The sequence below is a fragment of the Peromyscus leucopus genome, chromosome 14 (genome assembly GCF_004664715.2).
Source record: "Peromyscus leucopus breed LL Stock chromosome 14, UCI_PerLeu_2.1, whole genome shotgun sequence".
In the NCBI taxonomy this organism is placed as follows: Eukaryota; Metazoa; Chordata; class Mammalia; order Rodentia; family Cricetidae; genus Peromyscus; species Peromyscus leucopus.
Window position 1 is genome coordinate 52,239,283 of NC_051075.1, and position 14,636 is coordinate 52,253,918.

At 47.8% G+C, this 14,636-nt stretch overlaps 1 protein-coding gene across 2 annotated transcripts; it reads right to left on the minus strand.

Annotated features, from left to right (window-relative positions):
* Positions 1-608: 608 nt before the first annotated feature.
* On the minus strand, positions 609-14,524 carry Fam161b (FAM161 centrosomal protein B). 2 transcript variants are annotated; one of them, XM_037210712.1, is made up of 9 exons: positions 14,428-14,524; positions 11,216-11,532; positions 9,198-9,748; positions 8,019-8,368; positions 7,013-7,140; positions 4,174-4,332; positions 3,848-3,947; positions 1,912-2,054; positions 609-1,480 (listed from the first exon to the last, which is right to left on the minus strand). In XM_037210712.1, exons 1-9 carry the CDS (start codon positions 14,479-14,481, stop codon positions 1,432-1,434), a joined length of 1,851 nt encoding a protein of 616 aa, XP_037066607.1. In that variant the 5' UTR covers positions 14,482-14,524; the 3' UTR covers positions 609-1,431. The 2 variants fall into 2 exon arrangements, with proteins under 2 accessions (XP_037066607.1, XP_028732691.1); XM_028876858.2 differs by having other exon boundaries at positions 609-1,504.
* Positions 14,525-14,636: the final 112 nt, after the last annotated feature.

The window sequence follows — 14,636 nt, forward strand, 5'->3', positions numbered from 1 at the left end:
AGGAGCCTTAGAAAACTGGACACCAGGCTGGAGAGATGGCTCAGAGGTTAAGAGCACTGACTGTTCTCTAGAGGTCCTGAGTTCAATTCCCAGCAACCACATGGTGACTCACAACCATCTGTAATGAGATCTGGTGCCCTCTTCTGGCCAGCAATCATACATGTGGTATACATAATAAATAAATAAATCTTTAAAAAAAAAAACGACACCAGGCCAGCCTGGTCTACACAGAGAAACCCTGTCTTGAAAAAGAAAACCTGAAACTAGTGTCTTTTTTTTTTTTTTTTTTTTTAAATTAGAATTGGCAAACCTAAGCTGGTAGCAGTGCACTCCTTTAATCTCAGCATTCAGGAGGCAGAGGCAGCTGGATCTCTTGAATTCAAGGCCAGCCTGGTCTATCTTGCTCTATAGAGAATTCCAGGGCAGTGAGAGCTACACAGAGAAACCTTGTCTTAAAAAGGGTAACTCGGAATTTTCCAGAAATTGTTAAACATGAGAAATAGGCTTCTGTTGGCCCATTATGTGCCTATGGCACAATTATTGACAAGAAAGACAACCCAAAGATCCACTATTAGTACAAAATCATAGTGGTCGGAGAAGTTTTATTTAAAATGAGCTTTATTTAAAATGCATACATGCAAACACTGCTGTATTCTCAAAGAATGGCAAAAAAAAAACCCTGCTGTTCTGAATTTGTTACTGGCATGCATGATTATTCTTTAGTATGGCGACCAAGTTCATAGCAATTACTTGATTTTCCAAAATTGCCAGTCTTTGCTTTCTGCGGCAGAGATTCTCAATCCAGGACTTTTTTGCCCTCTAGAGGCCATTTGGCAATATCTGGAAACATTTTTCATTTCAACAACCCCAAGAGGGGTGCCTCAGGGCACACAGTAGGTATGGGATAGAAACTGACCTGTCCCTGTGTGTCAGTCAGATGCTAATGATAAAGCCTGTGCTTAAGGTTGCAGATGTGGACTAATGAGAAATATAGTTTATTTCACACACCGTATTTCTGGCTGATGCGAATGCGTTTGGTCCAGCGGTCCTGGATCTCCATTTCCTCGTTGCTACCTGTTTTTCTACCTGCATTCCATATTCCTACTCCACAGGTGTGGACCTTATTTTCTATTCCTACCCCACAGGTGTGGACCTTATTTTCTATTCCTACTCCGTAGTGTCAAGTGCAAAACAAGACCCTTTAACACTGGGCCAGGACCCCTCCCCCTCCACTCCACTTTGATCTCTGCAGGCCATTTCTGTTGTTACTGCCTCCCATTCCTGAACAGTAGCCGTGATTCTAAACTCAAGCTCCTCACCTAGTTAGGTGGCTGCCTGACGATCAAATGGGATAATGATGAGTGAACTGCTTCAACAAGCCATCTGGTTAGCTGTTCAAGCCACTGACTGCTCTTCCAGCTCCTCCTTGGGTCAGCAGGCTGGTCTAGAGTCTTCCAAATCCTGCCATGAGTCTCCGATGCTGAGTTTTATAGTTTCATGGATGCTGAAAAAAACAATATTTTAAATTGAAAGGATATGTAAGGCTTAAGAATAGTCTCAACATTTTCATTATTTTATCTGGTAGAAATGGAATTTTAAAGATAAAAACAGGAATTACTTGGACTTAAAACAATAAAATTGGAAATAACAGTAATATTTTGCTTTTCTCTCTTTGCTTATAATATATCAGTTATGAAAGAGGTGATGCCAGGGAGTCAGCCATAAGGAAGTCTGCCAGACAAGCAGTATTATCATCTCACAAGCAGAGATGTGGGCTCAGAGGTGTGTGGACGAGTTGTTATGTATGTGCAGGACTGCAATCTCAAAATGAGTAACTTCTCTAAGTGTGCTCCTAGTGGCATCATTGGGGATAGCAAGTTAGAGCTACGGGATGACCCAGGCTCTCTTTACCTGTGAGAATCCTTGACTTTGCCTTTCTCCTTGCTTTGCACAGCCGGTGGGCCTTGACTCTTGGTTATCACAAACTCTTCCTCCAGGCCAGCCTGCCGCAGGGTGTTCCGGTACCGCTCTTCGGCTTCTTTCCTGGCCAGCGCCTGTGGAGTGGAAGCTGGCTGATGCAGCAGTCTTTCGAATTGGGATTCTGAGTTCCCTGGGAAATCAGGCTTTAGAATATTGCCCCGCCACCACCCCCACCTTCAGTGCAGACCAAACTTGGCACCAAATTCCCTTAGAGCCTTATTTTATAGCCATAGTTGGTAAAGGAGTCCGTCCCATGGGGATCTTGTTCAAGAGCAGGTTTTCATTTAGTCTTAGATGGGGCCTACAGGTCTGTATTCTAACACTTCTGAGAGGTGTCAGCTGTTAATTAACTTGAGAGCCACACCTTTGAAAAGCACCCAAACCATCATCAGGAAGACTAACATTAAAAATACTTAGCAGGAGGATGGTCTGCATAGAGCCAGAAGAAGCCTATCTTGTTTTATGTATTCAAGAACAAAATCACAGACTACTTTGTATTTTGTTTTAGAATGCTGAAAGATCTGTTGGGAAAAGAAGAATAAGCTTACTTGACAAAAATGAACCTAAAGAGGTCAGCCTAAGTAAAGTCTAGATGGTCCAGCATGGGGGAGGGGCATCTGCAGCAGGAGACCCACCATTACCTAGGAATATCACACATGTTGTTGTATGATGGAGCTCTTGCCTACAGTGAACCACAGAGCCACACACAGCACTTAACTGCCTGGGGCAGGTCTCTGGTGTTCAAGGGCTCCAGGGCTTCCTTCAGGAGATCTTAATCGAATTGACCTCTTCAAGTCCAGAGAATGTTTTCAAATCAGTCTTTCAGCCTGAAAGCCACTTAATCTGGAAAGAGCTTTGGAGGGTGCTTAAAAGCACCCTGACCTTTAAGGATCTATATTTGGAGTAAAATGGCATTAATAAAGCAAACAGCCTGGGGCTGGAGAGATGGCTCAGTGGTTAAGAGCACCAACTGCTCTACCAACCGGGTTCACTTCCCAGCACCCACATGGCGGCTAACAACTGCCTGTAACTCCAAGATCTGACACTCTCACACAGACACACATGCAGGTTAAATACCAATGCATGTAAAATAAAAGATAAATAAAATTTAAAAAAGCAAATAGCCCTTGTCATTAACTAACTGCCTGACATAAGCAATGTAAAAACCGGGTGTGGTGGTGCACGTCTGTAATCCCAGCTCAGGGGAGGTTAAGGCAGGAGGATGGTGGGGTCAAGTCCAGCCCAGACTCAGTGAGTTCTAGGTCAGCTTGAGCTACATAAAGAGAAACCCTGTCTCAAATGTCTTTACATTTTAAAAAGAGAAAAGAAGCCAGGTGGCAGTGGCGCACGCCTTTAATCCCAGCACTCAGGAGGCAGAGCCAGGCAGATCTCTGTGAGTTCGAGGCCAGCCTGGTCTACAGAGTGAGATCCAGGACAGGTACCAAAACTACAAAGAGAAACTCTGACTCGAAAAAATAAACAAAAACAAAAACAAAAAAACAGAGAGAGAGAAAGAGTGAGTGTGTGTGTGTGTGTGTGTGTGAGAGAGAGAGAGAGAGAGAGAGAGAGAGAGAGAGAGAGAGAGAGAGAGAGAGAGAGAGAGAGAGAGACTCTTATTTTGGCTTGTGTTGCAGAAGTCTGAGTCCATGTCGTCCATGTCCCTTGCCCCGTCACTTTGACCTTCTGAACAGTATGGAGGGGGAAGCATATGGCAGAGGCTGTGCATGTCATGATGGCCCGGAATCGAAGAGAACGTCCCTGTGCCTGTGCCTTTTATCACCTCAGTTTAGAACAGCTGAGTCTTAAGGAACTCTTTAATACAGTTTCTAAAACACTTGACCCAAGGCAGAGAGGAGTCTGGGTTTACCTTGGTAACTTGTTCAAAGAGGTAGGGCCTCGTTTGTATTCTTCTCTTCATTTCCTCCAGCTCTTTCTTGTACTCCTTTGTTCTTTTACGGTCATTGTTCCTGGAATTAACAAAGTTTCTAGAAGCAACCAATCTTTTTCAATTAGAAAACCCTTCCTTCAAGCTAAGCAGTTATCCCCATGTACACTGAATCCCTACTGCCTGCCAAACAAAATCCTTGACTGACTCTGGTGACTCAGTTTACCCTGACTCCATTTTGCTATTTCAAAGCCAGTGTTGTGCTGTAACCTAAGACAGACACCCTTCTGAACATGGGGGACACTGACCGGTTCTCTTTAAGCTTTGCTTTGAACACCTCTTCCAGACTTTTATGGGGATCCATGGCTTTTGCCCGCAAGGTCACAGATTTAGACATGGCTTGACAGTTCTTTTTGTGCATCTCCAACCACTGAATGTCTGGTTTGTCCTTTTTTTCAAGTGACATTCTAAAGGAGAGAGCAAAAATAACAGATAAGTTGGGTGCGTTTGTAAGTAACTTAGTAACTTCTCTGGAAATTCAGTTAAGTGGTTTTTGCTTTGGGTTTTTTGTAAGATTTTTTTTTTTGGTTTGTTTATGTGTATATTTGGAGGGCAGGGGTGTGTGCAGGTGCCCCCAGGATCCTGTGGGCATCAAGTCTGTTGGAGCTGGAGTGACAGGCAGTTGTGAGTTGCCTAATGTGGGTGCTAGGAACCATATTCACATCCCCTGCAATGTATGCTCTTAACTCTCTTCAGCTCCTAGCTGGTGTTTCTATGAATAAGGTATTTTCTATCAATCTGCCACAAGTGCACTTCCAGAAAGAATGATTCTGGGGATGTGCGTGGCGGTACATACCTGTAATCCCGGCACTTGAGAGCAGGATCAGAGGTTCAGCACTATGGGTCCTGTGATTTCCCACCAAGAGACTCCCATTCTTTGAACAGAATACCTGAGTTAAAATGGCCTTACAGCTGAGATTCACTGGGTCGGGTCGGCTTTTCCCTTACCTGGAGAAGAGCTAGAGCTACCATTCACCACGCTGCCTTCCAAGAACCAGAGACCATTTCATCTCATGCAGTTCTCACAAGGCCTGCGGAGGCAGACACTCGAGACTTCCTCTGACACAGGGACTGGGAGGCAGAGAGCCTCTTGTTCATAGCTACTCAGTGTACAAAGGGAAAGCCAAAATCAGAACCAGGATGGCAGATTCCTGAGTTTGCCCTGACCACTGTGTTATAAACAGTGGTCAACCAGTGACTTGGGTTCCCAGTTCTCCAAGAGGTCAACTCTCCACTTCCACAAAGGTCTGGAAACAGGCCTCCTCCAATGTAGGCAATGTGGGTTCAACTTGCAGCACTCAATTTGTGTTATTATTCTAGAGTTCTGTGGTAGGTTCCACCAAAAGAAGTAATAAGACTCTGCACTTAGAAATACATTCAAGCCGGGCGGTGGTGGTAGTGCACACCTTTAATCCCAGCACTCGGGAGGCAGAGGCAGGAGGATCTCTGTGAGTTCGAGGCCAGCCTGGTCTTCAGAGTGAGATCCAGGAAAAGCACAAAGCTACACAAAGAAACCCTGTCTCGAAAAACCAAAAATAAATAAATAAATAAAATAAAATCGTATCTATTAAAAAAAAAAGAAAAAAGAAATACATTCAAACAGATCAGGAAGAAAGGCACAAAAGCTAATCTACAATGTCCATGCCCTGCCGTTGGATAGCAGATATGATGGGCTTGGCCTGGGCTTAGACAATATAAATCTGAGGAGAGAGGGATTATCTCTGTATCCTAAATATATTCCGCAACGTCTGAAGGAGAAGTTGGGAGGCTCTGGGAGGCCCTGAGGTGTCAGGCCTTTGCCCAGGCTCAGCTTCATGCTAAGTCACAGTTCCCCTGGCTCATTTCAGGTAGGACTTCCTGCTGACTGAATGAGAGCACCACAGGGTCAGGTCAGCTGGACTGCTAGAACTTCCAGACTTGAGGCTACCTTTCCCTCTTACACACAGGCTTTTGCTCCGGTTTTATTAGTATTTTTACAACAGTGAGAAAAGGCCACTGAGCACACTGCAAGGGACAGCAGGCTGGACATCACAAACACTGCTCCTGTCTCATGGGCAGGGTTCACACACTCCCTTGTTCTGGAAACTTCTCTCTCTCTAGCCTTTGTCTGACTTGTTCCTCTTTGTTCTTTTTGTTGTTGTTGTTGTTGTTTTGTTTGCTTGTTTGTTTTTTCCAGACAGGGTTTTTTCTGTGTAGCCCTGGTTGTCTTGGAACTCACTCTGTAGCCCAGGCTGGCCTCAAACTCACAGAGATCCGCCTGCCTCTGCCTCCTGAGTACTGGGATTAAAGGTGTGTGCCACCACCTCCTGGCTGATCCTCTTTACTCTTTGGAGGGGGCAGTTCTCACAGTATGCATGTGGAAGTCGGAGATAACTTGCAAGAGTCACTTCTCACATTCTGCTGCGTGGGTCCTGGGAGTGAGCTGAGGTCGGCAGGCTCATCAGCAAGTGCATTTACCCAGCCTGCCATCTGGCTGGCGCTACCTTATGGTTCGAGACTGCACTGTTCACTGAATCTGGAACTCCCTTCTTGGCTAGACTGGATGTCCACCAAGTGGGAGGATTTGCCTCTCTCCACCCACCACTGACCCGAAAGGCCAGAGTCGCAGGTACACAGACATACAGGGGGCCGGGAATCTGAACTCGGGTCCTCACACTTCACAGCGGATGTTTTACCAACTGAGCCGTCTCCCCAGCCCCTTCCTCCTTAGTCTATTCTTCATGTTTTACCTTAGACATGTGATCCAAAAGATGTGAGACCACCACCCTAAGCTTCCCTGCGTCGTCATAGTCCTCTGTACGTGCACTGCTCATAAAACAGGGCAGTCACCCTGAAAAATCCCACGATGATTCAGACTTCATATTACACTGAGTTCTCCGGGCATCTCTGGCTTAACACCGTGTCTTGCACAGACTAAGACCCCAAAAGGATTTGCAGGATGAGAGCACGTATTCCTGCCCCGTGGAATCAGAGGATTCCTTCAGTCCCGAGGTGTTTCTGATAACGGCAGAGGCCGGGCAGCAGGAGCAGCAGGAACAACATTTGGGACCCAAGCCTGTCAGAGTCTGTGGTGGCCTCCTTACTCACCGGACTGCAGACTCCCTCTTCCTGGTGGCATCTGGGATGTGCACAGGGAGGGTGTTGGCAGAGAAGGAAGCAAGGCCACTCAGAGAACGACTCCTTGGCAGGGGTGTAGCTGCTGGCCGAGGCGACTTCTGCAAGAGAGAAGGGCTGGCATTGGTGACGACATGGGGTTAGTTTCTGTCCTAACTAGGATTCAGTTTCGGTGAAGGACGAGACAGGAGAATCTTTATTCCCCCACCCCAGGAAGAAGGAGAACAAGATCTTGTTGAGTGACAAGGCCCACACCTGCATACCAATCCTAACATTTCCAGTCAAGTGAGAAGTGTTCTGGAGCTGTGTGATTGGCTTCGTCAACCTAACACACTCTAGAATTACCTGGAAAGAGAATCTCAGTGTGGAACTGTCTAGATCGGGCAGGCCTGGGGCTTGTCCACGGGGGATTACCTTGATTGTTTTAATTAAGGTGGACAGACCTGCCAACTGTGGAAGAGTGGACAGAGTGAGCACAGGTGTGCACTCACTCATGACCGGCCAACTGTAGGAGAGTGGAAAGTGTGCACAGGTGTGCACTCACTCACAGAGGAGTGGACAGAGTGTGCACAGGTGTGCACTCACTCACAGAGGAGTGGACAGAGTGTGCACAGGTGTGCACTCACTCACTCTTTGCCCTTGACTGTAAGTGCGTCAGCTGTCTCTGGCACCCGCCCCTCTGACCCCCAGCTGTCACAGACTCTGACTAGAATAAGCCCTCTCCCCCTCCAGACGCTTTGGTCAGGGCATTCTATCACAGCAGCGGAAACAAAGTTAGGACAGACCGGCCTCTCAGACTGGCCGGGACTTCCGTTTGCAGAAATGCCTCTGGGGAGGTGTGAAAGGGCATGTTCTTGTTTTCAGTTTACAGAACGTGTTTCTACGTGCAACTGAGCAGGTGTTCAAACAATAAAGCTCAAGACAGAAAAGTGTCAAGACAATGCCTTCCTCTGAGACATGGGTCCTCGCTGCTACCTGCCTGGGTCCCCATCCTCCCTCCTCCAGCAGCAGTGGCCTCACAGGACCGCGGAGTGTGGCACAGGTTGGCAGTCCGGAGTAGGAAGGGCTTGTTTCGAGTTGTCTCCCGGGTCTCTCTTCTCTTGGCCGCTCTTCTCTGGAAAGCCTTGTATAGGCCCTCGTAGTCAGGGACCACAGAGTTCACCCGCGGCTGGAATCCGAACTCGGTCTGTAGAAAGCTCAGCTTTTCCTCCTGGGTGCGGGCAGCGGTGCGGGGAGCCCGGCTACTGGAGGTGCTGATGGGGGACGAAGCCTTCTGGAGCATGTCCATGGCTCGCATCTGGATTCGAATTTTCCTGAGGAGCTCCGCTTCTGTGAAGAGGGCAGTGAAGGAAGAGGGGAGGCGGCAGGTCTGGAGAACTCCCTATGTAGACCAGACTGGACTCCAACTCCTCCAACCTCCTGCCTTGACTTCCTGAGTAGGTGGGATTACAGGCACAGGCAACCACAGGCCCAAACTTACCCTCATTTAAACACTAAGAGCAGCAGCGTGCTAAAGCCAGTGGTAAATAACGGGAAACAAGTTAACCACCAGCCCCTAAGTGATTAGCCCCTCTGCAGGGTGAGGGAGGGAGAGCTGGCCTTCCCAGAGGCAGCAGGCTGGAAAGGCCACTGGCTGGTGGAGGGAGGGCCTTCATGTTATGATCTTTGCTTCCATACCTAGGCCAGGCCAGAGGCTTTCACGTGTGCTTACACCAGGTCACCAGGCTGAGCCTGGGGGGGGGCGGGGCAAGAGGTGGGGGAGCTGTTGCTGTAGGACCTCCCTATACATCAGTGGTTCTCGGCCTGTGGGCCTCGACCCCACCAGGTAGAATTTTGAGACAATTCTCTGTCTCAAAAAGTCAGATATTTACATTACGATTCATAACAGTAGCAAAATTACAGTTATGAAGTAGCAATGAAATCGTTTTATGGTCTGCAGGGGTGGGGGACTCACCACAACACGAGAAACTGTATTAAAGGGTCCCAGCATGAGGAAGGTTGAGAACCACCTCGGACAGACCCAACTCTCTCTGCTGGCCTACATGGAGCATGGGCAATCTCCACACCAGTGTAGTCTCTGAATCTTCATCCTAAATCCCTGCAGTGCCTCTGGGGACCCCAGGCCAGAGGTAGCCAGGGGTGCCAAGAGTATCCTTACCCTGGAGTTTGTCCCCAAGGGCTGGTTCCAGAATGGCCTTGGGAATCCTTCTAGTGGCCTTCTTTAGGGGGACCTTGGCCTGAGCCACTGCAGCCGAGTCTCTCTGTGGAGCAGCTTCCTTTGGCTGCTCTTTCTTTTCAAGGAAGCTGAAGGGCTTCAAGGAGGAGAGAAGCAGCTCCTTCCTCTTCTGGATCCCTGCACGCCTCCGTGCCTCGCTGCGCTCCACGATCTCCTGGTAGAGCGGCAGGTAGACGTGCGCGGGCACAGGCTGGGCCCGGAACTGCCGGTAGCACTCTGCCTCCTCCTGGCCCTGTTTCTGGGCCTGCAGCCTCTCCTGCTCAAAGGAGGCAGGTGAGGCCAGCCACTGGGCCTTCTTCCGGGCCTCACGCAGAGTCATGCGGAAGGGTTGAGGGACAGTGATGGAGGATGCCCAGGAGGAAACGCTTCTGTGCTGGGAGGGAGGCCCAGAGTCTGAGGCTGGCAGGATCGGAGCCTTGGGAAGGTCAGAGGGGAGGCTGGTCATGGAGCTGCAGCGCCTCATGGAACCACACCTGGAGGAGAAAGCAGTGCTGTGGGGGGACCCAGCAGTCAGGAGGCCTGGCTCCTCGGAGAGCTCCCCTCCAGCCTCCCTGCCCAGCAGATCATAACCAGGAGGCTTCTCAGCCTTGACCCCAAAGCCCGAAAGGCCTCTAAGTTCTTAACCTTACCAGCTAGGCTTCCCTTCTTGCCACAGGCAATCCCAGCAGCCCAACAGGAACTATCTCCTAGGAATTCCTGCAGGAATTGCCCCTTTGCAGTCTGATAACTGCATAAGATAAACAGTTGTAGTGGGGTAACGCAGGGCCGCAGAGTCAGGGGATCCAATTCACACCTTGAGGGTTTTGGATTTCCCATGTAGAGTGGCAAACATAATATCCACTTATAAGGTTACTGGGAAGAGAGTACATATCAAATGAGGTACAGGCCAGTGTGGTGGCACATGCCTGTAATCCAAGCCCTTGAGAGGTGTAACTGGGAAGTTCAGGGGTTTCAGGCCAGCCTGGATTACATGAGACTCTGTCTCAAAAAGAAGGGAAAAAACAAAACAAAAGACAAAGCATATATATGTGCACTGGCAGACTGGGCCCCAGACAATGACTTGTCATTCTCGGAGGAAAGGCATCCCTTGGTCAGCTCCAGTGCTTCCACTGAGTAAGTGCTGCCCAGAGTTATTGAGGATCGCTGGGTAAGACTCAAAACACATGGGCTGGAGAGTGGTTCAGCAGTTAAGAGCACTGGCTGCTCTTCCAGAGGACCTGGGTTCGATTCCCAGAACATATGTGGCAGCTCAGAGCTGTCTGTTCCTTCAGTTCCAGGGGACCTAATGTTCTTCTGTTCTCCATGGTCACTAGGTATGTACATGGTACACATACATGCAGGCAAAACACCCGCAGACATAAAACAACATTTTTAAAGATTTTAAACATTTTAAAAAATCACAGGCCAGGCGGTGGCAGGCAGAGGTAGACAGATCTGTGAGTTCGAGGCCAGAAAAAAAAAATACAGCAGTGGAACAAATAATCAGAGGAGCAGGAGGATCTGTGAGTTCAAGGCCAGCCTGGTCTACAGAGTGAGTTCTGGACAGGCTCCAAAGCATACAGAAACCCCCGGCCCCATTAAAAAATAAATAAATAGCCAGGCAGTGTTGGCACACATCTTTAATCCCAGCACTCAGGAGGCAGAGCCAGGAGGATCTCTGTGAGTTCGAGGCCAGCCTGATCTACAAAGTGAGATTCAGGACAGGTACGAAAGCAACACAGAGAAACCCTGTCTCGAAAAACAAAACAAACAAACAAAAAAATAAATAAAAATAGAAAGAATCACAACATGTGATTGGATCCAAGAGCTAATTCTGGGCTGGGTCTTAGGTAAGGGACAACTTGCCGAGGCGGTCTTACAGAGGGGAGGCAAGGCCCTGAGACATGGTGTGACTGGCCTGGAGTGCCAGAATGTGGCAGTCACTGAGTGCAATGTCTTACCTGAGAGATGAAGGGTCCTGGACCTGTGGTTTCCCCCTGCTCCTGTCTTGGAAGAAACTCTCCAAGTCTTCCTCATCTTCAGAGCTATTCTCATCACTGTCTGGGTCAGATGGAAAGGGAGACCCCACGAGACTCCACCTGCCATTCTGCTTTTGAACCTGTAAGGTCCTGTAAAAGCTCCCAGTGGAGTCAGAAGAGTCTGTCTGCTCCTCTGGGCTGAGGAACTCATGGAGTTTACCAGCTCTGGGCAAAAGCAGCCCTTCTCCAGACAGCTCATCTTCTGGCTCGGTGTCTGAGGAGGATCTGGGGGGAAATATCTAAAACAAAATAGAAATCAATGAATGAGTAAAACCCTGATTTCAAAGTTACTTAAAAATGACTTTAACTTTACTTTGAATAAGCCTCAGTATATTGGGGACTAAGAAGGGGCAAAGAAAAGTAAGCTGTGTTCTTCACTCAAAAGACATTTCACAATACGAGGTATTAGATGCCTGACTATGGGCAGTAAAGGTTGCCAGAGAACTAACACCTGTTCAGCACAGAAAGCACTCTGAGTACCTAATTGGACCCGCACATTCTGTTCTCAGTGCTCCAGGAGTCCTGCCCATGACCTCGGCTACAATCTGTTCCCAGGTTTACTTGGGATTTATGTAATTGTTACCCATCTTCCTTTTCTGATTTCCCCATCGACCCTCTTACTTTCCTTATATCCTAACCAATTTCCACACCGTTACCAGGAATGGATGATTAACAGGAGGGGTGATGTGTCTAGGTGGAAGAGCCATATGGAGAGCAGAACTCCCAGCCAGCTTTGAAAGCCTTCCAGGGCTAGGAGTGAAGCCCGGTGGTGGAGACCTTGCCTAGCAGGCTCAAGGGCTGGCCCTGAGGCGCAGCACTGTAAAGCACCAGCATCGAAACTACATTCATCCATTGGTATATAAGACAATATGGGTCGAGCTCCTAGTAGGTCATGAAGCATGTATCCTAGTGAGAGCAGGTGGAAAACAGGATAACACGAATGTATCCCAGGAAAGCTTTTCTGCCGATAGATGTCAGAGGCCAGGAATGCACCAATAATCAGGATTAAATTCATCAATTTGTTGCTCAACATTGTGGAAAACTATAGCAAATGAGTGGGGATAGATTTCTAGGATCAGCGTATTCTGACAGTTTTGAGAGGAGGGTTAGGGGAAGAGGAGCCAACTCTGGACAGGTGCTATGATGAAGAGAACAGTCTAGTAAGGTGGATACTTGTGCAATTTTTTTTTTTATTGAAAAAGTGTGAACAAAGCAAGGCAAAGGGAAACAATTGATAAGTAAGCACAATCTCTTAGAAGAAAGTAGCAATTTTACAACTATGTTACAGAACCCCCAGAAACACTGTTTTGTTGGTAATCCTGCGTTTGGCCTTGGCTGTATCTGCTAGACTCAGTGACAGAGATGCTCTTTCCCTTACGATGGGTTATGTTCAGACAAACCTATTCTAAGTTAAAGTATTTTAAATAAAAGTGCACTAATGCATTAACCTAATGAGCACGTAGCATACCAACAAAGGACACTTATAAAATAGCCACTGTCCACTCTTCTGATTGTGTGACTCACTAGAAGTGCATGAAGTGAGTGAAGTCACTGTCACTGCCCAACACAGAGTGTCCTACTGCTATTTAGAGAAAGACTGAAATCTGGGGCAAGGGATTTAGCTCCACAGTAGAACACTTGCCTACCATGCACAGGGTCCGAAGCTCAGTCCCCAGTACCACAAAAAATAGAAAACAAAAGTTTAAAGTATTGTTTCTATCGAATGCATGTTGCTTTTCCACCATTATAAAGTTGAAAGGTAAACTGAACCACTGAAGTCAGGAGTGTCTGATTTTCAGTTTTAGGCTGATTTTTACTTCCTCAAATGAATCTGGTAGTGAGAAAAAGAAGGCTGGGGTGGCTGGAGGACATGGCCTGAGATGTCCTTAGATTGAAGGTACCAGACCAGGAGGGGACTATAGATGTTTAGCTGCAGTTGGAGCAGTGCATCTGAGTTAAAGGTATGTATGTGCTGTGATCATAGCTCTGTTGCTGGAGAGCATGTGATCTAGGGTACAATTCTCTCCCCCCTCCCTTTTCTTCTCTCCCTCTCTTTGTTGTGACAGGGTCGAAGGTGACCTTGAACTCTTGATCCTTCTGCTTTAGTTTCTTGAGTTGTTGGGATTACAGGTCTGAGCTATAATGCTGGCGCAAACAACGTTACTGAAACACACTGTCCACAGTATACAACTCAACTGTTTAAAGTGTATAACCCACCGGTTTCTAATACAGTCAGAGTTGTCTAACTCACAGTACAAATTCAGAACATTTTTCATCATTCACCTAAAGCAGTGGTTCTCAACCTTCCTAATGCTGCGACTCCTTAACACAGTTCCTCATGCTGTGGTGACCCCCAACCATAAAGTTATTTTTGTTGCTACTTCATAAATGTACTTTTGTTACTGTTAGGAATCATAATGTAAATATCTGATATGCCACCCCTATGAAAGGGTCATTCAACCTCCAAAAGGGTCAGGACTCACGGGTTGAGAACCATTGCCCTCAAGAAACACTATAGCCTTTAGTTGGCATTTTTTTTATTTCCCTTAACCCTCCCATATCGTCTTTCCCTCTGTCAGCCCTAGGCGACCGCCACTCTACCTTCTATCTTTGTAGATTTGGGGGGCAAATTGTTTGATCTGTTTTCTTTTCTGGAAAAATGAGGTTGAGAGGAGACACGCACACAGTTTAATGAATTTTAGTATATTCGCAAAGCTGCGCATTCATCACTACAGTACATTTTGGTTCATTTTTCTTACTCTAAAATAACAACAAAAACCTTGGAAGCCTTTACAAGCCTCTCGGTTTCTCCCCACCTCCTCAGTCGCACGCATCGATTTGCCCCTTGGATTTGCCTTTTCTGGATAATTATAGGAAGATGGAGATCACTTTAATATTTTCAAAGTTAATTCGTGGTTTGCTATTGCTACGCTCCCCGATGTCAGAGCCTGGCACAAGATGCAAGTGGACCAAGTCCCCAAGACAGATTCTCTCGATGCCTAAACGCACTTGCAATTTTAATTCCACGCCCTTCGGCGGCACGCCCCTGATTCTGTCTCCACGGCAACGCTAAACAGCTTCCTCTCTTGGGGATTCCTTTCCGAGGCATCCTGCTTCCTCCTTTCCCTGCTCACCTCACGGCTGCACTCCGCGCACTCGGGAGCTCCGGCAGACCTCCCCACAGTCATCTTCCTAACCAGAAGCAGAAGCGGCGCGGGGGACAGCGGCGCGGGCGGCCGGGCACTGCTAGCCACGCCCCCTTAGAGCGTTAGCTTGGGATTGGCCAGTCTGTTCCGCCCAAGGAGTCGGGAGGCGCTTTCTGATTGGCTTATTCTCCTCGCGC